Consider the following 24,452-nt stretch of genomic DNA (forward strand, 5'->3'; position numbering starts at 1 on the left):
TTTGTAACAGGTGCCATAGACAGCAATATCAGTACTGCTCAAGGTCGTTCCTGGTAGCTAAATAACTTCTCAAACATTTCGTAATGCAGGCACGTCCGTTGGAGGTTTTTCTGAGTTACTGATCATCTAGGCGATTTAGTAAGTCTTATTTATGACCTGAACACTTTCATCTATCATGGAGAGATGAGGTGCATGCACCACCTGAAACTTTAAGCGTACACAGTTGCAGCATGATAGAATAGCAATCTTTTTCATTCATACGGAATCAAGAGCTTCAAGTAACAAGTTCGTAACCACAGTGCTTCTAATCCTCCTTTTCAGACCGATAGGAGTTTCTCCACCGCATGCAACAGCCGCAGTTAGAGGTACAGTGTGTCTTCATATCCGGAAACAAATCCTGGAGCTGTCCATCACAACTCCTACGGGGCCGTGTACAGCATCCACAATCGCGTGCGCAGCAGCCAAACCCGGATTTACAGGCTGCCTGATCTCGCTCCCATTTTGCCTCCTGCGGTCTCTCCAAGACCTCGAGGGTCCAGGAACCCGAAACCCATTGTGCGTCTATTTCAAGTTTTTTTCGTGCAATGTGGTCGAAAGCTGTTCTGACCTCTTGAAGCCTTCTGTTATCTTGTCTCACTAAGGTCTCGTCATATCTGCTCAAGGTACCGCCGGCCTGTGCCCTTCTTCTCTCCATTATTGCAACGTTTTCCAAGAGCCACAGTTCTCTCTGCACAGTAACTCTGAATCTGTAGACGTTTGCATCCCGAGACTTGATGAGTTCCATTTGACGTTTCTTTTCCTCCGGGGGAGTTAGATATCTGTGTAGGGCTCGTATGACTGGCAATCGGTAAGTGGAATTTTGTCGGTATAGATAACGCTCCATCGGGACGAAAAAGGTCTGCCGTATTTGCTTCTGGAGGACCGCACAGGTCACACCCAAGATCACGGCACAAAGTGTGCCGACGAGGGTTGAAATGACGTTCATCTTGTTGGATAACTCAGACTGGAGAGCGGTCGTGTGAGTGGTGGAGAGGAAGAAAGACAGAGTTTTAATTCTTTTTATTCTACCCTTGCCTGACCTATCAGGCACGTTACGGCCGTCATAGATCTGTCGTGAGCTTCACATCAATGTCACTGCAACTGCCTCAGGCCAGAAGGCAAGTATTGCGCCTATTTATTTACAACCGTGTGTATACGGTGTTGATGCCGCCGGTAACAACCATTTTGATATTGACATATTCATCCAGACCATACTTGCTACCCTCACGACCCATGCCGGAGTGCTTGACTCCTCCGAATCTGTACAGAAAAAGTCAGTCCACCGGAATATCATAACGGGAAGATATAAACTTACGGGGCTGCAGCATCTGAAATTACACCTGTGTTTAACGCCACCATTCCGAATTGCAACCTTTCAGTAACCCGGTGCGATCGAGCCAAATCATTTGTCATGACATAGGATGCGAGACCAACATCGCAGCTGTTGGCCCTGTTGATAACTTCATCTTCGGTTGAGAATTTGTACAATGCGGCAATAGGGCCAAATGTTTCCTCGGTGCTTATTCTCATGGTATCGTCGACATCGCCCAAGATGGTTAGTTCATGGAAGTTCTTTCCAAGCGAAGGCAGCTGGCTTCCTCCAAGGAGAACCTTCGCATTCTTGCTGACAGCATCTTGAATGTGCTCCTTGACCTTGCTGACCCCATTTGTCATGGGTCCATGAGTGACGGTATCCTCTGCGCCATTACCGACATGGAACTTCTTGACTTCCTTGACTAGCCTTTGACAGAATCGATCATAGATCCCTTCTTGCAGATAGATCCGGTTTGCGCACACGCACGTCTGACCAGTTACCTTGAACTTGCTGGCGAGTGCACTGGAAACTGCCACCTCCAAATCTGCATCATCGAACACAATAAACGGGGCATTACCCCCCAGTTCAAAACTCAACTTCTTCAGTGTGCTGCTAGATTGCTGCATCAGGAGCTTTCCGACTCTTGTGGATCCAGTAAAGGATATCTTCTTAACAGTGTCTGACTGACAAAGTGCTAGACCTAGCTGTGGGGTATTGTTCAGTGCTGTCACGACATTCAGTACACCCTTTGGCATACCCGCGCGTTCACCCAGTACAGCCAAAGAATTCAAGGAAAATGGCGTAAGTCCATCCGACTTGAGAACTACTGTACAACCCGCCGCCAGTGCAGCTGCGACCTTCCTCGCACCCATCGCCATGGGAAAATTCCAAGGCGTAATCAACCCGCACACACCAATGGGCTCTTTGATAACATGCGTCCGGCTAGTCGCATTGCTATGAGGAATAACATCGCCATAAACCCGAGGAGCCTCCTCTGCAAACCACTCAAAGAAGCTGGCTGAGAATAGTACTTCCCCTTCTGCATCTGCCTTTGCTTTCCCATTTTCGGCTGTGATAATCCGGCCCAGGTCAATCTTGTTCTCGACTAGGAGGTCGAAGAGTTTCCGGAGGATGCGCCCGCGTTGGCGGCCTGAGAGGGTTCGCCAAGTTGGGAATGCGTTGGACGCGGCGCGGATTGCATGGTTTAGATCGTCGATGGTTGATTCGGGGCAGGTTCCGATGAGGGTCTCTGTAGCCGGGTTCGTGATGTTGAATGTTGAAGTGGATGATATCCATTGACCGTTGATATAGGACTTTTCGACGAAGAGACTAGGGTCTCGCAAGGTAGATGCAAAGGATTGTGCCATAGTCGCAATTGCCCAATATTCTCACGATTCAGTTGAAGAGGATTATCCAAGCGGCTTTTTGGAGACTCTTATATTATTAGTACGGTACACTCTCGCGGATTCAGAAAGTCACTCCGAGACTTTCCCGATTCCCTGCTTTGGATGCACAATGCAAGCTTGGGCACTAATCAGCGTCAAACATTTCTCAAGTCAAGCTTCCCCGCAAAATACAAGGATCGGAAAGGCACCCGGTATTCATCTGTCAACATGAAAAGCATGGTGTTTATCGTCTATGGGATCGCGCGGGGTCGGTTTCATTCTGTTCTTTATAATCCTGCGGGGTAAACAGTCGCAAAGTACGACCGTGCAATGATTGGTGCTCAATCAAACTATAAGTATTATGAGGTCGGTGCACCAGCAAAGGAGATGACGGATATGAATATAACATCTCAAACATCCTCCGTACAATGTTGGGTACAGCTCTGCCCTAGCGATGCCGATTGGAAAGGACAAACTTCGCCCAGATCGATCCCAAAAACATGGGTGTATGGGACGATATAATCTGTATTCTGGTTTGATATGCAGTAGCATAGTACGGAGAAACCTCTGCAGAAAGCATTGAGGTTGCGGGTGGCCAGCAGCAAGTGTGACAGACCTTACCCCTTCATTTGCACCAGCAAAGGTGATCGGCCTAGCGACGAGGGAGCTTATCTGTTGCTTTTGATAGCCCTTTCAATTCCTTGTACTTATGTTTATCGCTTCGATAAGCAATGCGTCGTCTTTTCCCCTTTTGTTTATCAGATACGAGTCTCCACAAGTCCCGGATACAAGTGCTATGTGCGGGGTATGCACATGACGCTCTGGGATGGCGATGCTCTTCTTACTCTTGACCAGTACCTCTATCGGCACAATACAGAACAATCCACGGATGCAGGAGCTATTGGTAAACAACTCATTCCAATATGTCAACAAACTCCAAAGCAAATCCTCGGAAGCTGAGACGGACGCAAAACGCGTAAAGTCACCCAAATCTCATGGATCGGACTGAAACTGATAACACATGACAGATGCGTTGCCTGTCGGCAGAGTAAGATCAAGTGTTCCGGCGAGGAACCATGCACAAATTGTCGACGACGGGTCATGAAGTGCAGGTTTGTGGAAGCGGGGAACAAGGTCATGGTAGCAGAGAGGTCCGCCAGTCGCGAGTGTTGCCAAGTATTGCTTTACCCTAACAGGAAGCTAGATATTTCCAGGAACTGCAGAGCCAGGCTAGACTTCAGCAGCAGCATACATTTGCTGTTAGGACTCCATCTGAAAGTACCTGTCCAGAGGATGTTTGCCCTTCGGCTGAGCAACCACAGCATCAGTCGATCGACCATACAAGGAGTATCTGGACAAGTCCGTTCAGCCTTCCTTCGAGAATTGTTAAGGATGCTCGTGACAACAATCGCAATTGGAGTAAGCCAATGGTGGTAGCTCTATCCTGAATTTTATAGCTGACATTGTGATATAGTTTGGCTTGCTCCCTCTTCGCTATGGTCGCTCACTGCACGACTCAAGGTCATGATAACAGAGAAACTTGGTCTTGAACCTCTTAACAAGAGCCTCGGCTTTTTGGAAGGCGACGTATACGCCTTGCAATGGAGACCCGCTGCACCAAATGAATCACCTGATATAAACGGCCTACCATCAATCGATCAGGCTCTCTATCTTTTCAACACAGTCAAGTTCCATCTCGGCCAAATATATCGATTCTTTGATGACGATGAGGCATTTGTGAGTCATGTCCGTGAATTCTATTGTGGTGATGCAGCCACAAAAGCTAGCGAATGCCGCCTGTGGTTTGTGCAATTCCTTCTGGTTTTGGCGTTCGGAAATGCGTTCCTGTCACGGTCATCAAGAAACACTAAGGATCCTCCTGGTTCAAAATTCTTCGTGCGCGCGACATCCCTAATGCCGGATCTTGCATCGTTGTGGGGCGATAGTTTGCTGGCTATTGAGGTGCTTGCGATGATGGGGTTATATCTGTATTCGATTGATCATAGGGAGTCGGGGCATGTCTATGTAGGCAGGAACTCGCATACACTTATATCACATTTTTCTCCCGGCTAACGAGTCAATTTTGGTTAGGTCGGTCAAGCAATACGCATAGCACAGTTGGGAGGATTGCATACTCAACTACCTGAACAAGAACTTGGTTCAAGAACCTTGACGAGGTGTCGCAATCTTTGGTGGACATTATACATCATGGACCGGCATTTTTCATCCTCTGTAGGAATCCCAATGACAACGCACGATTGCGATATAACTACTCTAGTCGACCCATCACAGCAAGACACAGCTCTCAATCTTCAAGTCAAGCTCTCACAAATGCTCTCGACAATTCTGGCGAGTTAGTGGACCATTTCTCTTTCATATCGTGACATGTCTGACTACTTACTCCCCAGCAATATACAAGACCGAAAGAACACAGCTGGGAATATTCCTGGAACAGACACGATCTATTCTGCATACAATGGCCGGCCATGCCCAGGAAATTGAGAAGATTATTCATCTCAAGTTCCAGAATTCAGTGGACACAATGCCTCGAGGGACGCGCCATATAACTTTGTCATATCACCAGGTTCGTAAAGAAAAATTGTGACAGTCATACTTTCATTATGCTAACGATATACTCGACTCAGTGTGTCATTGTCGCTACGCGCCCCCTTCTCCTATCAATTCTAAAGGAACGACTCGAAAAATTGGATCATGGAGAAGAGGACTGGCAGAGCTTCCTGGCTCCCACCAAGGCGTTAATTAATACCGGAATAAAATCAGCAGCCAAAACACTTCAGATACTTTCTGATGAGGATAGTCTTCTTGGTGCGTCAATTATTCCTTTTTCTCTCATCAACATGCTGGTCAAGTGTGAAGCCTAACCCGTCCAGAGGTGTTCCTACCATTTGAGCTAGAGTTTACATACGGCGCCGCTATATACCTGACGATGACAAGGACGCTCTTTCCGCGTGTTGCTGACGGCGAGACGGGCAGTCATAATGCACACTCAATTTTGGATGAGATGATATGCAAGGGAAACAAACTGGCAGAAGTCCGGAAGATGGAGTTAACGCAGATAGAATCTCTTTTCCAGCAGCTTGCTACGCGGATCGAACAGCAAGGTCTTCAAGCCTTGACATTATCCAGTCCCGAGCAGAGTGTCATCAGCGCCAGTACTGGTTATAACAACAATGATAATGGCCGTCAAGGAGGGGAGGATTTTGCAACTGCAACTGCAACTGATCCCCAGACATCCGCGCACTGCATGCCCGGAGATTCTCGATTACCGTCGGGCCTGCTTCCGCAGGATACGAGCGATGTCGAGTTTCTCGAGAGCATTGGGATATCGTCTTATGAGTTTCTCTCGATTGTAGACGGTATTGACGATAACTTTGGGATTCTGGATCCAGCGCAGAGCTGGGAAGGATGATACCGATGGTTTATTCCTTGTAGTATTTAAAGGGCTCGATTATACATAGTCCAGTACATACGTGAGACGCTAATTCAAAATTCCACACCAAACCATAACAACGTATGAGCTCCTCTCAGGACCTCCTAGTTCGTCTCTTCGACTGCTCTCACTATTCCCAGAAACACAATATCTGCTTTGTATTGGCCAAACAATCGGCATAGCATGGCAATCGAGTGGCCTGAAAACCCGACTGATTGGGTCAATCACTCATTCAGCTCCTCTACCGCAATACCCTAATTGGTCCATAGTCGGCTAACATCCCCCCACCGCCAGAACTGTCCTACTATGTACCGAGTATCAAGTACTTAGAGTACGGAGTCAATTTTTAATTGAAAATCTTTTCCCTGGTATTCAAGTTCAAAACCTACCGGGCATCATTGAGATATAGTGCCCCTTCTTGGTCTAACAGAATTCTCCCGGGTGGCTTCATGTACAAGTAAGCCCCGCTGTCGATCGACATTGAAGAAACTGGAGGCTCAGGTACGCGACTTGGGCAATATCAGGTTTCAGAAAGCACGCACGCTGATGGAGTAAACGGACTGCACCATTTCGGATCAGATCTTCCACACGTGCCCGTAGCACCCCCAGTGCTGATAGATTGTTTCCACCGGAACCCATTTCTCGACTACCTTTTCGGCGCCCCCCTTGCCCCAGAATGCTATGTACCTCAGCTGCTGCACAAGGGATCTGGAGGTGGCAATCTGATGTGATAAAACACGTCACGAATCTTCCAGCTGTCCTGTCCACGGCAGCCAGTTGATTGGCAATAAAAGGTCGACGCACGAGCTGAATCTGCAGCGGGGCAAGCTCTGCTTGCTCGGGCTTATGGCCTGACCGCATGCCTGTGGAAGATTTTAGAGATGTGTCTCGCTCCCCCATCTATAAGAGTTGTCATCAGTCTTCTTCACACAAAGCCGTTAGGCACAATAATAATAAACGGACACATACAGATATTTAGTGCCCATCCAAAATCTTCACAGCCTCATCAGACCCCTTTTCCACCGCAAGATCCCTCACGGCCCTATTATAAAGATCTCTCAATCCAGCGTCAGCCCCATCTCCAACAGAGACCGCACACAACCAAGTGCATCGGACCCAACCGTGCAATGCAGCGCCGTCTTCATCATCTCCCTCCTCCACGACTCCATGCCCGAGAACTCGTGTTTCCGTTGGTTCATATTAATCCCGGTTTTCAACAGTAGCCACGCAAGGATCTTGATGGGCTCCTCCTCCGTGCTGTAGCCTACGCTACCATGCGCGGCGCAGTGTAAGGCGGCGTTGCTACACCGGAACTCACCACCATGTGCGGCTAAGAGCTCTAGTACTGGGATAACGGCATATTCACCAACATGGCTGAGCACGTCAATGTTTTTCCCGACGTTATGGGAGTTGGGGTCTGCACCGTCGGTGAGGCACCACCGCACGCGCTTTTCGCTGCTGACAACCTTTCTGCTTCCATTGGCAATCGTGCACTTTCGTTCATGGTCCCTAAGACAAGGTTAGAGACGCTACCTTAATATCGAACACTGGATCACCGACACTGGCTCATTAATAATCCACCCAAACTCCTGAAAAAGCTCCAACACGGCAAATGCATGCGTCGCCATCGCCCTCCACATAGCAACCCTCGAGACCGGCCACCGCCGTTCCTCAAGTAGATACCGGAGATGGGTGTCTTGTAATGACATTCTCGTTCCACAGTTCTGAAAATGAGCTTCATTTGCGCCGATGACCCAAATAGAAGAACCTTCCTCTAATCTTTCAGAGTAGGCTCGTAGATCTTCTGAAGCTGGCTCGTCGTGCAACTTGAACAGAATGTTTGCCTTTGTTGTACATGATGTTGTGAGGCTTCTCTAGTGCAACATACGCTGGTAACATACCACTCTCTGGGTGAAATTGTGGTTTTTGGGAATGCTGGGGGTACGTGAGTGAATTCGCTAAGGTACAACAAGAATGACCATATCGGCACTATGTTATCGATATATTGCGATGCTGGCGTAGGGTCTAATACGTTGGAAGATAATAAATACATTGATTTTTGGGTGAGAACCGGGGCTTAGAACTGAAGAGCCAATGCGGGAACGCATGACATATGTATAAGGCAAACAGTGAACGTCGTTCCAATAATCACCGCTGCCGAAACATAGAATTTAGCCTGCGTGCGACTAGATTTCAGTAAATGTGCAGGGAAATCGGGATGCGTTCAATTTATTACAGAGAAAACATTCGTTATTATGATGCTATACGTGTTGCATATCCATACTCGGCGTCTCTTTATGTGCGCACAATGTCATCGGTAGCTTCTTTGATTCATTCGAACACCGATTATAGATTCAATGCCTCTGCTAATGTACCTACCTAGCACTCGTCCTCGGGGCCAGCGGCCATTTCCACCATTGTTTGTTCCTAGTATTACTGTTCCATGAACAATATAGACGAAAACACTCGTAGAATTTCTGAAACATTACCCCGGATTACTGACTCGACAGCATGTCGGTGGTATGGAGCCTGCACAGTATGTAGAGCACACACGCACGCGCACGGAGTGCCCAGTTCGGCCCCCTCGGGATCCATCCGATGGTTTAGCTTCCGTCAGAAAGCCTTCATAATTACTAAGAAGCGTATTAAATTCGAATGATAATGACCGGTTATCTCTCCTCCGTATTCTCGACCAAGAATACGAAGGGACAACAGGCCACCCAGAGTATGGAGTACAGCGCGCATAATGTACTTGTGCCGAGTCGGTGTGCTCCGGAATGGCCTGTGTTTATCGGCATACAAGTACTTAACAGCTACCACAACCCCTGACCAACTCTGCACACTGAAGCAAAAGGCCGGCCGAAGGATTTCAAGATACGGACGCTGTAGAAGCACGGAGCATTTGTACGTATGCCGAGCACAGACCTTCGGCTGAGACCGGCTTTTTTTTTTTTTTTTCCCTCCCGCCGATAATCTCGCACTCGGCGGATCGCATCGCGCTGTCTGCTATCTTCAACGTCTGAAATTATTAGGTACAATGGAGTATGACAGAGTCGACTTCTTAGCTTTCTGTATAGAATCTTCGGTATCCAGGATCTGTCTCCATTGTACTCTGTATACATCGCGTGCTGACGGGTTTCCGGTTTCGGTGACAGATGGTCTCCGACTACCTTCCCGATATGGCTAAAATTATGACTTCATATCCAGCGATACGAGGCACACGGTTAAACCATTTTCAGTGATTTAAACGAAAAAAACTTTTTACGCGCATTGGCACTCTCTTATATATCCAAACAGCCTCGCCCAAACCCGGTCTCTCTCCTCCGCACTTTCAATTCTCGTTTGTCTTAGGGTTCTATTTTTTGTCGAGGTACGTTTTCTGTCCAAATTCACTTATATACAGGTCCCGACGGCCATCCACCGAGCGCATTATTCTTACACGAGGAATTAGAACTGTCAGCTGTGCTGCTAATTCTCAATTCCGGTCGATACTTGTCAACTGCATATCAAGCAACATTGTTACCGTTTATTCTCCATTTCTTTGTCTTTTCTATAGGCACAACACTATAACGGTCCCGAACTTGGTCCGGATTCTGCAGGTCCTACTTCAGTGCCGATTGGAGTAGCAGCAATTATCGCCTTTTTTTGACACCCGTTGCGCCAACTCCCATTTTCCGAAACCTGCGCCGTTCAATCCATCGCAAGCCCGAAAGACAACTTCCGTGTGCGCCAAACCGAGTGCCTCCGAATTTTGACTCTCCCCGATAAGACCTCAGCAGCCATTGCGCCAAATCTACGGACTGCCGGAATATTACGTCCCTGCGATACTTTTGCCCGGTTTTCACGATATAGGTTATAGGAATTTTCAATCACGACCATCCCAAAGGCTTAGGTAGACCTAGCCGCCCAACGCAAAACCTCGTAATTCACATTCGCCCATTGAGATACGGATCCGTTGCGCCAATTTGAAAACCAAAGCCGCCCATTTGCGACACACCATCACCATGGGTCACTGGGACTGGACCGCTTTCTTCAGCTCACGAGACCGGCGGAATTTCCCCGGCGTCGTGATGCCGCTTGCCGATGCCCCAGCAGCTCAACAACCGATCCCCAATGCAGAAAAGGAAAAGGAACCGGATAACGAAGCGAATAGCAACAAGCTAACCACAATGTCTTCGGAAGAGAAAGGAGCCAGTCCTGTGCCCCAAAGCGGCTCCCTGACTCTCGAAGCCCTTCGCGCGGAAGTCGAATCTGACATTGCCGCCTCGGGTTTGGACACTGCCTATGATCGTACGTTCGCTTGCCTTGTCTTGTGCTCGGATGCAGAGCAACACTGCTTGCGATGACCTCATGCGTCGTTTCCCCTTTGCTCCGGTATGCTGACCATCATACAGGGAAGGCAAAAGTTATCAACAGAGCCATTCAGGACATTGGTATGGGCCGGTACCAATGGGAGCTATTCGTTCTCTGTGGATTTGGCTGGGTTGCCGACAAGTGAGTGCCCCATATGAAAAGAAAAGAGGAGATGCGATACTAACCACATGTCCCTTACAGCCTCTGGCTACAGGTGAGATTTCCCGATTGGTTACTGTTCCAGCGGCTGTGAAACTAAAACATGCAGGGTGTGGCATTAACGCTGAACTCACTGTCCGCTGAATTCAACGTTGATTCTTCCTATGTTCGCTTTACAACATGCTCCCTTTTCGTCGGACTAATTGTTGGCGCCTCGTTCTGGGGTCTGGCCTCTGACGCGATTGGCCGTCGTCCTGCCTTCAACATAACTCTGCTCCTCTGCGGTGTTTTTGGACTCGCTTCCGGTGGTGCTCCTAACTGGATCGCGTAAGTTGACGTACTTTCATGACTACAGCATCCATTCTAACAACGTACAGCGTGTGTGCTCTCTTCGCCTGCCTTGGTTTGGGTGTTGGTGGTAACCTGCCCGTTGATGCAGCCATCTTCCTGGAATTCCTGCCCTTCGCCTCAGGAGCCCTGCTGAGTTCCATGGCTCTGTTCTGGTCGATAGGCACCCTGATTTCCAGTTTACTTGCCTGGGCATTCATCGTGAATTATTCGTGCCCTGAAAACGAGCCTTGTACCAAGGCCAACAACTGGGGATGGAGATATCTGGTCTTGTCTTTGGGTGCTATTACGTTCGCCATGTTCCTTGCGCGTTTCTTCCTCTTCACGTTGTATGAGTCGCCCAAGTTCCTTGTGTCCAGAGGTCGCCAGGATGAGGCTGTCACCGCAGTGCAGGGTATTGCCTACAAGAACAAGACTCAGACCTGGCTCACGGACGAGGTTCTGAATGAAATTGGTGGATACCCTGAAGAAGTTTCAGACCAGAAGCTTTCCTACACGGAGATTCTCAAGCGGTCTCTTTCCAAGTTCTCGTACGAGCAGGTTATCCCTCTTTTCAGGACAAAGAGACTCGGAATCACAACCATCATCATCTGGTTCCTGTGGACCACCATCGGAATGGGCTACACCCTGTTCAACGCCTTCCTGCCCCAATACCTAAGCACGTCATCCTCCGTCTACGAAACCTACCGCAACTATGCCATCACCGCCGTCTGCGGTATCCCCGGCCCCATGGTCGCCTACTTCACCGTCGACCTCAAGTATATCGGCCGAAAGGGAACCCTCGCCATCTCCACTCTCATCACCGGTGTCCTCCTCTTCTGCTTCACAGCCTCCCAAGATCCCAACGCGCAACTCGTCTGCTCAGCCCTCGAATCCTTCTTCCAGATGATGATGTACGGTGTGCTATATGCATACACACCTGAAGTCTTCCCCGCGCCGAACCGTGGAACCGGCACTGGTATCGCTAGCTGTCTGAACCGGATCGCTGGCCTTTGTGCGCCGATTATTGCCATCTATGGGGGTTCTAATGCGTCGGCTCCGATTTATGCATCTGGTGCATTGTTGTTGGTTTCGTTTGTTGCTATGTGCTTGTTGCCGATCGAGACTAGGGGGAAACAGTCTCTGTAGAGTTTTCAAGACAGAAAAAGAAAACAGAAAAGTTGCGGCGAGGCCGTTGTACTTGTGTTTTAAGTGCTGGATACCCAGGGGTGGAGCGTTATATTTTAATGGATACCTTAGCGTATAAAAGAATTGATGCCAGTTACGATGTTGTTATTGCCTTGTTATCAGTATGGCTCAGTCCTCTTTAGTATCAACTGCCTAGTACGAGCCCTTTTCGGCCGGGCATCTAAGTCTGGTCGCCGTTCGGCGGCTTCCATGGGGTTCATACATGTATGTATCTATTTAACGTCGAGAGTCGGGTCTTTCCACGCATCCTTGGAGCCTTGGAAGTAAAAGAACCCTGGTCCCGGTGTGGGACATATGACGGGCAGATCGGAACTGCCTGTCTTCTAGCTAAGCTACCATCTAGTATAAAAATCAAAAAAAAAAAAAAAAAGGCACCTACCGCGAGGGAGGATACTTAAGTAATGTCGAGACCACCTGGGTTGGGCTCGCGGGAGGTGCTTTTTTTAGCATTTACCTGTTTGTTTCGCAGGGAAAAACCCCCGCCCAAGATCGGGGGAAAACCTGCGAGAGATAGATACTTGGTATAGACAAGTTTTATGGGCGTAAGGTCAGGCAAGGTTCGAACCCACAAATTGTCTGGCGATGTCCACACAAGCAGTCTAGCCGGCTTTCGAAGTTAAGACATCTCAGGCTTTAGGTATTCCCGTAAACAATCGGCTGCCGAGTCAAAGAGGCATAGCGGCTGCCGGTATCCCACCTAGTGCCTTGAACCATCTTTCATTATTAATGATGTTGCATATGACCTAATTCCATGATATAGAACCTGTGCCAGATGTGAATCCTACCATAATTCACCCTTCTGTTCACCAAATAAACATGTTAGCCGAAATCGATAATCTTGACATCCATGTGATCGTCAATGACGAACTCAACCCCATATCCCCAAGCCCCAATGCTGCCGTGAAGGTAGCAAGTCGGTTTATGGGCATTCCCCTTACGCCATTGAGCTCGGAGCTTGGTGGAGCAACTATGGAAATGTGCATGGATAATTTTTTCTGTGCAGCTCATGGAATTTCTTTGCTTCTTGTATGTCTCTTTTCTCTTCATGTCTTGCTTTCTTCCTTGTTTATGTTGTGGACTAATGAGGCATAGAACACAACTAAGGGTGATAAGAAGCACTATCTCTTGTTCGATGCGGGTCCCGAAGGCGAGGTCTGGGAGAGAAATACCCATCGCCTCCGAACGGAGATCGACGATATTGAACATATTGCCCTATCCCATTACCACCGAGATCACTCAGGTGAGTACAAGTTGTCCTTCCTTATCATTAAAATTCCTCCACATATCATATCGCTGATACCAAATCAACAGGCAGTCTAACCAAAGCAATCGAACTGATCAAGAAGAGCAATGATGGTGACAAGCAGGTAGTCATGGATGTCCACCCAAACCGCCAGCCTTTCGTGGCGTCCAGGCAGATCGCCCGATCTCCCTTGAGGCTGATCCCTCATTTGAAGAATTGGAGACTGCCGGGGCGACTTTGTTGAAAAGTGACCAGCCTCATACTGTCTTGGATGACCTTTTCCTCATCTCTGGGGAGATTCCTCGCCAGACTACGTACGAAGACGGTATATATGGGGGAGTGTGGTTCAATCCGTCTACTGGGCATTGGGAAGAGGACACTTGGATCATGGAAGAGCGGTATATTATGTGTAATCTCAAAAGTACGTCCGACTACCCTGTCAAAAATCTCAATTTCTGACACGTTCATGCTATTCAGACAAAGGCCTCGTAGTCTTCACCGGCTGCGGCCACGCAGGTATCGTCAACACCTGCCACGATGCCATAAAGCTGGGCAACGGAAGCTCCTTGTACTCAGTTGTTGGTGGGTATCATCTTGCCGATGCGGAAGACGCTAAATTGAATGCTACAATGGAAGATTTGAAACGGTTCGAGCCTAAGGTTCTGCTTGCGGGACATTGCACGGGCTGGAGGTTCAAGTGTCGTATTGCGAGGGATCTGCCAGATTGTTTGGTTCCTTGTTTTTCGGGGAGCAAGTATACTTTGTAGGCGGTTTTCTGGGAGAAAGTTATTGGGTTTATCAGGTTCAAATTATAGTCCTACGTCAAAAGGTGCATGAGCACGGAATTGATTTGTCCGAGAGACTCTCCTCGACATATTCCCCAAATCCATGTTCTTTGGTCATACAGGGCTGCAAATATCATCCAGTCCGAAGCTTTATCATCCTTATGCACTGATAGCCCCCTTGAATTTGTTACGGGGGTCGTACTGCCTCCTCAAATCCTGAAGCCGCGAGAAATGGGAACCCCAGATCTGTCACCTGGATGAGAAACTCGAACATGCAGCTGGAGTGAAAACAACATTACCTTCTTTGGATCATGAAAATCCTCGAAGCCATTCGGTAGATAATGCTTCTCGGCATCTTCACCTAAGATTTTAGAAGCTGCATGAATAGCGAGAGCTCGCGCAAGATGTTCTTTGTCTTTCCCAGCGGTAGAAGGACTTCCAGTGGCAATGAGCAGGATATGCTTTGTCCCGATAGGTCTTGGCCATGCACAGCTCGCTGTCGATCCCGCTGGGTCGCGCTTGAACAGAGATATGGATGAGCTGAAATTCAACGTGGGAGTATGTCGGCGTTTTGCTTACCGAACTCAGTAACTCGAAGATGAGAAAGGTACAGTCGCCGAGCGATTGGTCGAGGCGTTCTATGTCTTCAGACCATTCTATGGCATTGATTATAGTGTCTTTGGTGACTTCGCGTAGCATTAAAGGTGCCCAGAACTGTGTCATCGAACCTTTAACTGTAAGCACCTTATCTATGGAAGCTATTAGTCTCGCTCTCAGTGTATCTATTCGAGAGATGGATGGCCCCACCTTGCAAGTTAGCGACCCCTATCAGGTTAGTTATCTTGGTTTGGTCAACCGCTCCGGGGATGTCCAGCGCCCATTTGAAGCTGGCCCGGCCATGGGCTTCACCATGAGCATCGAACGCATGAATTAGCAGCATATCTGACTCTGCCCCAATAGAGTCCAACATTTGTTTCTTGACGACATACAGAAACATGGTGACCTTTGGATCAATCGTTTTGGAGGTGAACTGTGCAATGCCTTCCGCTACCACCTGTAGCTTCTCACGGGGGATCATAATCGGGCCGGCCCAGATGTTCTGCGGGTATCGAAATACTCGGAGTACAACCTGAGCTACCACTACATGCCGTAGGTTAGTATGACTTGAGTTACGAAACATGACTCTGGTTCTAGGGTCCCTTACCACCAAAGCCACCTCCACCCCGACGGAGCGCCCATAATAGCTCCGGTTCCGAAGAGGCCCAGACAATTGAACCGTCATACTTCACAACTTTGGCATCCAGCATATTGGCTGGGTCGGAGATACATCCATACTCGGCGGAGAGCCACGAAAAGCCTCCGCTCATGATGGTACCTCCTACACCTACACAGGGAGTGCGGGCCCCCACGACTTCGCAAAGCTTGTCAGTCTTGGTACATTATAAAATTCGACGAACGCAGGAGATTCTTACCCCCATAATCCGGCGCGACTTCTCCCAGTTTCCGGAAAACCTCTTCCCAAGTCTGACCCGCGCCAATGGTCAGCAACTCGGAGTGTTTGTCGAAGTGGAAATCATTCAAAGCGGTTGTATTGATGAGAGCATCCTTTGAAGAGGATGACATGAAACCATGCCCATAAATCGCAATCTCCAGATCCGTGGAATATAGGTAGGCGACTACCTTACTCAGAGATTCGACAGAGGTGGGCCGAACTACAAGTCGAGGGTTCAGTTGTTTCTGAGACGCCCACGTCTGGATGCTCGGCTGGTAATCCGCTGAATCCGGGGTTATTATCTCATCGGGACGTAGCAGCAACTGCAGCGCTGAGAGTTCGGCTTCAAGATTGCCTGCTTCAGGCATTTTATCTGAGCAGCCGTAGAAAGATGGAACTTGAGATGTTGGATAGTAGTTGACACACCCCCCTGGCGTTCACAGACTTTATGTTGGATTCTCACGAAATCATGCGTCAACTATGCGTATCCCTGGTCGACCATTCCATGATAGGTGGGACAAACCCCCGCGTCTCGGAGATCCGAACCAATATGGCAATTACCGGAAAGCAAAAGAAAGCCGGTTTACCGTGGTGTTTGATTCTTTGAGGGAGATGATGTTGATGACATATGCAATGTCTTAATTCACCAATACAAGATAGTATGGAAAAATAGAAATTCAATTTTGCTCGCGGGGTATAGAAATATACGACAGCTGGTACCCGCCCGAAATATTAGCCCCAAAAACACGAGCTAGAGGCACAACTCTTTCTGCTTTCTGCCATAACACCAAAGCATAGAAAAGATGGAAATCTCACCAAACGTAATAATCCATTTTATTATTATCTCTTTGACGAATGATATAGCGTCCGAAAATGAATACAACATTTCCGGCATACGCATAGATGGACAACCGAAACTCGCCCGGTACGCGATTATGTCTCGTCAATAGCAAGCAATCGTGCAGCGAATAATTTGGCAACAAATCTCTGTCTTCAAGCTAGACTCGGTTGAAAAACTACGACAGTTCACATCTGGAGATCCTTATTGACGCACAAGGGCGGGGTATATTCGACACATTCTCTGGTGGCCAAAGATTGAATGGCGCGATTTCATAAAAGTTTCGGGGAAACGATGAGCTCTATGTGGACCTGCCAGACTGGCATCACCGAGTAGTCTCTGAGCTTATGTTTCAGCTGCTCAGTCCATGGAAGGGTCAACTGTCAGATATGTCGCTGTCGCTCTGGTTGAATTATAATAGTGACTATCTAAGTATTACTGACGAGAAGATAGAGCAGGAGGAGATGGAATCTCTGACTCTTGGGCAGCTGTGGAAAATGAGCCGAATGCCTCACCTATTACACCTCACTGCCGACGATTTCCAACATATACCGACTTTGCCGTTTATCAAATCGTTCCGATTACACGACTAGGAAGGAACCACCGTTCGACCATCGGCTTTCCTTCGTATTTGCTACTCTCAGCCCATCGCCGGTACTTGTGCATTAAAAGTACCAGTGATCCCGAACGGGCCGGCGGCATCGATACCTTGTCCATTAATCCTTGCAAGCGTGCAGTTCAGGGGATCTGTTTCAGCGGATAGGGGAAAGTTGGATTCTCCGTCTGTGGTCCCATCGTGATTGTAGGTGTAGAGCCCGGCCAATTGGCCGTTGAGGGATCTGGTGATTACTCTAGTTAGTACTGACATGGCATGGAAGGGTGAACGGGCTTACTCGACGTATAGACATTGAGATTCCCTTCGTTTACTTTCGGTTGATAATAATTCATGGAATATCGCAAGTATAAGCGAGGACTTCACGGTTCTTTTCCTGGACGCTGTAGGTAACAGAAAGAAAAATCAATGAATGATCCAATGATCCTGGACCTTGTGGATGCTAAGGCCCATCCATGGTCAATTTTGTGGTTGTAAATATTGCCATGGATAGATTGCTCTATCGTGCCACTTAAGAATTGCCCCATCAATTGTCAGTATGGGCGGCACTGAGTCTATCGGGTCAGCGCCAGGATAATGTTGGTCGACGCTATCTGAAAGCAACCTCTATTCTTTATACTATAGTTAGTCCCATTTTTTCCAGTTTTCTTTAGAAAGGGTTCATTACACAAGAATGCAAATCAACGTTCATGAGTTTGAGTTATCAGTACACGACCATGAGAGGGTTAGTCTGTTATGGTGTGTTTCTAGATACTAGAACGTCTGAAAAGGGCCGTTCCATTCTGAGGAAGAGTTCAACAATACCATTATTGATGCGTATCAATCACAAGCGCTAAAGCGCCAAATTAGGGGCTTCCTAGCTGGCATGCTCTCCCACACCAACCATCGAATTGTGTTCATTCATGGAGATTTACGACACCAAAATGTCATGGTGAAGGATGGAAATGTCTGGGATTGTGGGCTGGGAATTTTCAAAGGCCCTCTATGTCTGAAAGTAGCAAAACGATTGGATTGATTACCTGGTAGACACTATCCAGCCATATTATTCGGAAACTTTATGGTGATATTGATGAGTACATATAGCCGCCATGTTTAATAGATACCCGTACAGCACCAAACCGCAAGTGATGTTTCTCTCCTTTTCCCGCATATCTTTCATTTCCACTTCACAGCTTGAGTAGACCGATAGACTAAGATCTGGGCTGAATATGCGAAACAGAACACATTCCAGTAACGTAACCAACTACCGAGCTGCGCATCCCACCGAGCTGCGCGGCTCTGTATTCCATATAAAATGGCACTTTTTATAACCTCAATATCTCAGCAACAAAATATATACAGAGCCTAAAATTCAAATATAGTATATCATGGTACTAAAATTATATAATCTGAGCAGAAAGCTTCTTCAGATTAATATTTCTCCCCATATTACTGATGCGACGGTTAGCAGGCGGCCGTTTTAGGAGCCCTGCTAACCAATTTTCGTCTTGGCATCAGGGGAGGGTATTTCCACGGCCACGGGCTTTCCCTCCACGCCAGGCCTCTTGACGCTAGTCTCAAATGGGACTTTTGTTGCTATTTTGTTAACCTCATCCATCAAAACACTCTCGCTGCGGTCGCAAAGGGTAGCCAGTTTTTGGCTCCCCTTGACCATCATGTTTTCTTGAATTTTTAAATCCCATTGTGCCGACAGTGTCCTTCCCTGCTTCCATCCTTCCTCCCATGAGCATCTCTTGGAGCACTTCCCATTCTTTTGAGGTCTCTTCATCCACAGAACCACTTATTCTCACCTTTTTAATCTTCTACTCAGACTTCCTTTTTGTTTGCCAGCTTCCTGCGGGCTGTGTTGACCATGGCGCCTTACTCCCGACCGGTCGGATCCGTGTAATGGGTTGAAGCCTTGCTATCTAATATATAGATATGTACAAAAGAACTCGTTGAGAAGGAAAGAAAGAAAGAAAGAAAGACACGCTGGCGGTGGATTTATATACTCGTGATCAGGTGATCTACGATCACCTGACTTCGGCACGCTCTTGTGAATAGCTTCAATCGAGAACCATTTATGATTCGAGGTGCCTTTCGGGCCTAGCCCGTTACAAGTGGCTTCAAAATGTCTTTGAGCCACATACAGCCTCCCGTACATTAGGGAGATATCGCATGTTGATTTTGGATGGCCATAGCAGCCATGCCACTGCAGAATTCGACAGATTTTGTACAGAAAGGAATATTATTCCTTTATATATGCCTCCGCATTCATCTCATCTTCTTCAGCCATTGGATGTTGGCTGCTTTTCGCCATTGAAACGCTTATATGGCGAAAGAATCACCAAAAAGATGCAGAAGGAAATCAACGTTGTGGATAAAACAGAATTCCTCTATATATACCCTACCGTCCATTACCAAGCTCTATCATCATCAAACATTCGAAGCAGCTTTGCAGCAACTGGCCTGGTCCCATTTTCACCTGAGCGAGTCCTTTCAAAGCTTCATATACCATATAAAACACCGACGCCGCCTTCATCATCACATAGCAATCAATCCTTTGGTGCAGGAAAGACTCCAGCGGATATAAACCAGCTTGAGGCCCAAAAGAAGCGAATAAATCACCTCCAAAGTCATCAGGTGTCCCCATCAACTATGCAGGAGGCAATGGGAAAGGTCATGAGAGAGGCGGAGATGTTAAGGGCTAAGCCCGTAGTGCTAATGACTAGCTATCTCACAAAAGATTTCGTTGAAGAACAGGAGAACGGATGTCCGATCGGACAGCTTTATATACAAATGTACGCCGTGCGGGGTAGGTAGTCTGGTAACCCCTCCGATCATCTCTCCGAATAACATATCATTTATTCTACAGGCGCAGCCTGTGACAACACCCCCCTCCTAAGAATCATCCCCATCCCTCACAGGGCTCTGGCTTCCGTGGCGTTGCTCCCATTCATCCAGTGCGGCGGTATTCTCCATGTTGTGCGCAGCAGTCCATTCAGGATGTAGATAACCGGTCCATTTCACTAGGTATTGTCGCTGAAATCCCCGTCCACGGCGGATCTGTCGGTAGTCCAGTATACGCTCCACCTGGTATTCTTCCTCGCCGTCAACAAGCACAGCTGGGGGCTGATAGTCGTCATTGCGCTGACTGGGAAAGGGGTTGTTTGCTGCTGGCCGGAGGAGGTCAACATGGAAGACAGGGTGGATACCCTCTGGTGTGTTCAGTCGGTAGGCATACGGGCTAATCTGTGCTAGGACGGTATATTTGGCCTGGCGCACATCAAGCTTCTTGCTGGGACGGCTTGTTCGGATATTATGCAGGGCGAGCCAAACTTTATCACCAGGCTTGTAGTGTGGTGCAAGGTTTCGGTAACGGTTGGCATATTGTTCCTGTCGTTCCTGGGCTGCAGCTAACTCACTTTGAGCGACCTCCAATGCATTCTTGAGTTTGTCAGCTATTCGTGCACCTGCAGACCCACTGGATGATTGTTGGAGTTCTTCAGTGACTGGTTCAACTAGTTGAAGTGTCTCCAAGTGGTACCCATGGTCAAGGAAAAAGGGGCTGAACCCAGTAGAAGCTGCAGTCTGGTTGGCAATTGCAAGCTGCGCCATAGGTAGGATTTCTGACCAGTTGTCCTGTGCAAAGTTGCAAAAGTTACGGAGATAGCTCTCAACAACTGCATTCATGCGCTCTGTTTGCCCATCAGTTTGGGGGTGGTAGGCAGTGGATAGGCGTCGATTGATCTTGAGGAGGCTACACATGCGTTCCCAGAGTTCACCCACAAACTGTGAGCCGCGATCAGAGGTGATAGCAGCTGGGAGGCCATGGTATGCCACAACATGCTGCAGGAACTTTGGTACAATGTAGTCACTTCCTGTCCTTGCACAAGGGATTAGGATAGTCCCTTTTGTGAGGCGGTCTACTATCACCAGGATAGCACTGTAACCATTTGACTCTGGCAGTCCTTCTATAAAATCCATGGAGAGTTCACGCCATTTGCGATCTGGGATAGGTAAGGGTTTCAGCAGTCCTTGTCGTCGATCTCGCCATATGTTGGTAGCTCCACATTGGTCACAATTCTTGACAAAACGTTTCACATCTGCACTCATATTGGGCCAGAAAAGTTGTCGAGCAAGTAGACTATATAGTGCATTGCTACCTGGATGCCCAGACAGTGGGGAGTCATGGGCTTCTTGCATTAATCTTGTTCGTAAAGGTTCATTATTGGGAACCCATCGTCGTTTGCGAAAGAGGATCCGACCATCAGAGTCTAATTCACATTCGCCAATTGAGACCTGGATTCCCAGTTCAGGAGGGAAATGAGGTAATCCTGCACGGATGGCATCACGAAGTATGGGCATAGTGGTATCCTCAGCTTCTGCATGGCTCCATTGCTGTTCAAGATCTGAGGTGGTGTTTTCATTTTCTGTAGTTCCATTACTAGTATGGATTGGTAGGATTTGAATGGACTTGTCGACCTGTACAGCTGACACACAGCATATGGTGCATTCACTGGTCTCAACAAACGCATTAGGGTCCAAGAGGCGCTTCTCTCGCATCTGCAGTCGTTCATCACCTGGGTCGTTGGGCATGTCTTGATCTCGGCGAGATAGGGCGTCAGGAGTAAGGGCAAGTTTCCCAGGTCGGTACTGGAGGTAGAAGTCATAGCGGCTCAATATATCTGCCCAGCGCATCTGTCGTTCATTAAGGCGTCGCAGCTTCATAAAATAGCGGAGATTCTTATGATCAGTGATAATGATGAACTTGGGTGTGCTAATGAGCTCTGATTCCCATTCCTTCAAACAATTGATGATTGCTAGCAACTCCTTGTCATGGATCTCATAGTTGCATTCTGCAGGTGAGTTCTTTTTTGAGAAGAAGGCACATGGGCGCAGTACCCCATTGTCATCATATTGGGACAATACACCACCAGTAGCCCAGCCAGAGGAGTCAGCCTCTACCACTGTAGCGCGGTCTGGATCAAATTGCGTTAAGATAGGTGCAGTGGTAAACATCTCCTTGAGCTGGTTGAAAGCCTTGTCAGCGTCTGAATTCCATGTGAATTTTGCTTCCTTCTTGGTGAGTGCAGTGAGTGGTGCTGTGATATTTGCAAAGTTTCGTATGAACCGTCGATAAAAATTGGCGAACCCTAGGAAGGAACGCACCCCCGTACACTGGTTGGGGCTGCCCAATCCTTGATAGCTGAAATTTTGGCAGGGTCCATGCGGATGCCTTTGCCTGCCTCAATAATAAAGCCCAGGTACTTGGTGGATTGTACTTCAAATTCGCACTTGTCAATATCAAGCTGAAGACCAGCATCCTTGAGCCGTTGCAGGACTTTGGAGACTTTTTCACGGTGGTCCTGAAGGGATCCAGAGGAGAAAACTAGGATGTCATCTAGGTATGCAGACACAAATTCATCAAGGAATTCCTGTAGAGTCCAGTTCACATAGCGTTGGAAGGTGCTCGGTGTTCTGCAGAGCGCTGTTGGTATTTCTGATGCCTATCATAGATACCCTGGAGTTGAACACAGTATTCGCTAAATGTTTTGCAGGTAGGCGCGTTAACAAGTCGATTGAATATATCGTCATTGAGGGTGTTTTCCAACCAAAAAATCTTCATATTGTCGGGCTGGTTCTGTTGGCCAGCCTCCATCAGATAACGGTCAAAGGTTGCAAGCAGTTCATTGATGGTTTTGTTGCCTTGTTTCAATGTGCTAAGGTTGTACATAGCCTTCCTCTGGAGCTCCTTATCCATATAGTTGAAATCAAGATGTTCGAAGAGTTTGGTCACTGTATCGTCGTTTACCATAGTGGGCGAATCAGCGTTGGCAATCATCCATGGAAGAATATGGCTAGCTGCATTGCCAGACAATCGTCCATAGGCATACCAGAGGCATTCATAAGGACCTCCCAGGGCCTTCCTGTCGACATGGAGCTTCGCTTTCAGGAGATGTTTGAAGTTCTGATAGGAAGCAATATCTCCCTTAAACACCTCAGGATCCGGTAAGATTTGTCGGGGGCGCTGGTGCACACTATTGTTATCATTGCTTTGGCTCATAGTGCTTGGGGTCTCCTGTGAGTCTGTAGTTTCCGGTTCAGCACTCAGTGCGGATTCTTCGTGATCGCTAATGGTAGGGGCTTCATATGTGGGCATGAGTTCTTGTCGTCGTGGTTCTCGTCGTGGTTCTCGTCGTGGTTCTCGTCGTGGTTCTCGTCGTGGTTATCGTCGTGGTTCTCGTCGTGGTTATCGTCGTGGTTCTCGTCGTGGTTATCGTCGTGATTATACTATTTTCAGTCGATCCCTCTATCGCACGATTGGGCCGCCGATAGGAAAGGAAAGGAACGAAATCTAATGTTAAGGGCTAAGCCCGTAGTGCTAATGACTAGCTATCTCACAAAAGATTTCGTTGAAGAACAGGAGAACGGATGTCCGATCGGACAGCTTTATATACAAATGTACGCCGTGCGGGGTAGGTAGTCTGGTAACCCCTCCGATCATCTCTCCGAATAACATATCATTTATTCTACAGGCGCAGCCTGTGACAGGAGATGACCATGCAAAATGCCATCCTACTACGGCACGAAGTCCACCAGCTTCGCGTGGAAAACCGGCATCAAAAACAGAGAAGAGCAGCTCCTAGGGCCTTTATACAAGCTGGAGGGAGCCTGACAGGTGCCAAAGGACTACAAAAAGCGCAAGAACAGGAGGCTATAGTAAAGGAAGCATACCACCCAGTTTCCAGGCGGCGTAAGCCACCAACCTGTAGCACATGTGATAAAATAGGCCACAATCGGCTAAAACGTCCTGAGAAATAGTCTATTGTTTTTATGGATAATATATATCAATTTTCTGGGGAGAAAGGCTTCAAAATCAGTGTATACTATAGTACGATTCGGCGGTAGGCGGCGGCCAGCTGGCCAGCTCGGTGGTCGGTTACGTTATACGTTAGAGGTTCCTTACCGAACAATACCAACTGATGCCTGATTGATGCCTCACTGATATCATATGGCACAAGCAGCTTATTCATTCCTTTGCCCTTATTGCTATTAAAACCGCACATTCGCTTAGGATACTCTGTTGAGGTAGCTACGGTCTTATATAGGATCCTAGATAGCTTCATTTGCACAAATCAGAGACCTCAACCATATACGCTCGATACGGACTTTCGACCCTGACTAAGCCGCACCTCTGACATATGGTATACGGCACGGTATACAGGATGGTATATGGTATATGGTATACGGTATACAGGCC

General features: G+C 47.9%; 8 protein-coding genes across 8 annotated transcripts; 4 read left to right on the forward strand and 4 right to left on the reverse strand.

The window, feature by feature from the left end:
• Positions 1 to 1,178: 1,178 nt before the first annotated feature.
• Positions 1,179 to 2,721, reverse strand: ACHE_51087A (NAD-dependent succinate-semialdehyde dehydrogenase; the record flags this gene model as incomplete). Its single annotated transcript, XM_043280876.1, has 2 exons — positions 1,179 to 1,299; positions 1,355 to 2,721. The coding sequence occupies 2 exons, from the start codon at positions 2,719 to 2,721 to the stop codon at positions 1,179 to 1,181; spliced, it is 1,488 nt and encodes a 495-aa protein (XP_043138411.1).
• A 941-nt stretch (positions 2,722 to 3,662) lies between these two features.
• Positions 3,663 to 6,169, forward strand: ACHE_51088S (Zn(II)2Cys6 transcription factor; the record flags this gene model as incomplete). The annotated part of the gene is made up of 8 exons (XM_043280877.1): positions 3,663 to 3,715; positions 3,768 to 3,890; positions 3,944 to 4,158; positions 4,214 to 4,764; positions 4,831 to 5,092; positions 5,148 to 5,323; positions 5,385 to 5,565; positions 5,631 to 6,169. The coding sequence occupies 8 exons, from the start codon at positions 3,663 to 3,665 to the stop codon at positions 6,167 to 6,169; spliced, it is 2,100 nt and encodes a 699-aa protein (XP_043138412.1).
• A 996-nt stretch (positions 6,170 to 7,165) lies between these two features.
• Positions 7,166 to 7,899, reverse strand: ACHE_51089A (uncharacterized protein; the record flags this gene model as incomplete). The annotated part of the gene is made up of 3 exons (XM_043280878.1): positions 7,166 to 7,232; positions 7,307 to 7,699; positions 7,751 to 7,899. The coding sequence occupies 3 exons, from the start codon at positions 7,897 to 7,899 to the stop codon at positions 7,166 to 7,168; spliced, it is 609 nt and encodes a 202-aa protein (XP_043138413.1).
• Positions 7,900 to 10,194: 2,295 nt separating this feature from the next.
• ACHE_51090S (uncharacterized protein) lies at positions 10,195 to 10,796 on the forward strand (the record flags this gene model as incomplete). The annotated part of the gene is made up of 3 exons (XM_043280879.1): positions 10,195 to 10,480; positions 10,585 to 10,684; positions 10,745 to 10,796. 3 exons carry the CDS (start codon positions 10,195 to 10,197, stop codon positions 10,794 to 10,796), a joined length of 438 nt encoding a protein of 145 aa, XP_043138414.1.
• Positions 10,797 to 11,047: 251 nt separating this feature from the next.
• On the forward strand, positions 11,048 to 12,178 carry ACHE_51091S (uncharacterized protein; the record flags this gene model as incomplete). Its single annotated transcript, XM_043280880.1, has 1 exon — positions 11,048 to 12,178. One exon carries the CDS (start codon positions 11,048 to 11,050, stop codon positions 12,176 to 12,178), a length of 1,131 nt encoding a protein of 376 aa, XP_043138415.1.
• An 876-nt stretch (positions 12,179 to 13,054) lies between these two features.
• On the forward strand, positions 13,055 to 14,248 carry ACHE_51092S (MBL fold metallo-hydrolase; the record flags this gene model as incomplete). Its single annotated transcript, XM_043280881.1, has 5 exons — positions 13,055 to 13,264; positions 13,331 to 13,478; positions 13,550 to 13,605; positions 13,653 to 13,902; positions 13,959 to 14,248. 5 exons carry the CDS (start codon positions 13,055 to 13,057, stop codon positions 14,246 to 14,248), a joined length of 954 nt encoding a protein of 317 aa, XP_043138416.1.
• A 177-nt stretch (positions 14,249 to 14,425) lies between these two features.
• Positions 14,426 to 16,126, reverse strand: ACHE_51093A (uncharacterized protein; the record flags this gene model as incomplete). Its single annotated transcript, XM_043280882.1, has 6 exons — positions 14,426 to 14,512; positions 14,566 to 14,784; positions 14,846 to 15,015; positions 15,074 to 15,406; positions 15,471 to 15,677; positions 15,739 to 16,126. 6 exons carry the CDS (start codon positions 16,124 to 16,126, stop codon positions 14,426 to 14,428), a joined length of 1,404 nt encoding a protein of 467 aa, XP_043138417.1.
• Positions 16,127 to 20,089: 3,963 nt separating this feature from the next.
• ACHE_51094A (uncharacterized protein) lies at positions 20,090 to 21,556 on the reverse strand (the record flags this gene model as incomplete). The annotated part of the gene is made up of 1 exon (XM_043280883.1): positions 20,090 to 21,556. One exon carries the CDS (start codon positions 21,554 to 21,556, stop codon positions 20,090 to 20,092), a length of 1,467 nt encoding a protein of 488 aa, XP_043138418.1.
• Positions 21,557 to 24,452: the final 2,896 nt, after the last annotated feature.

This window comes from Aspergillus chevalieri, chromosome 5, assembly GCF_016861735.1.
Source record: "Aspergillus chevalieri M1 DNA, chromosome 5, nearly complete sequence".
In the NCBI taxonomy this organism is placed as follows: domain Eukaryota; kingdom Fungi; phylum Ascomycota; class Eurotiomycetes; order Eurotiales; family Aspergillaceae; genus Aspergillus; species Aspergillus chevalieri.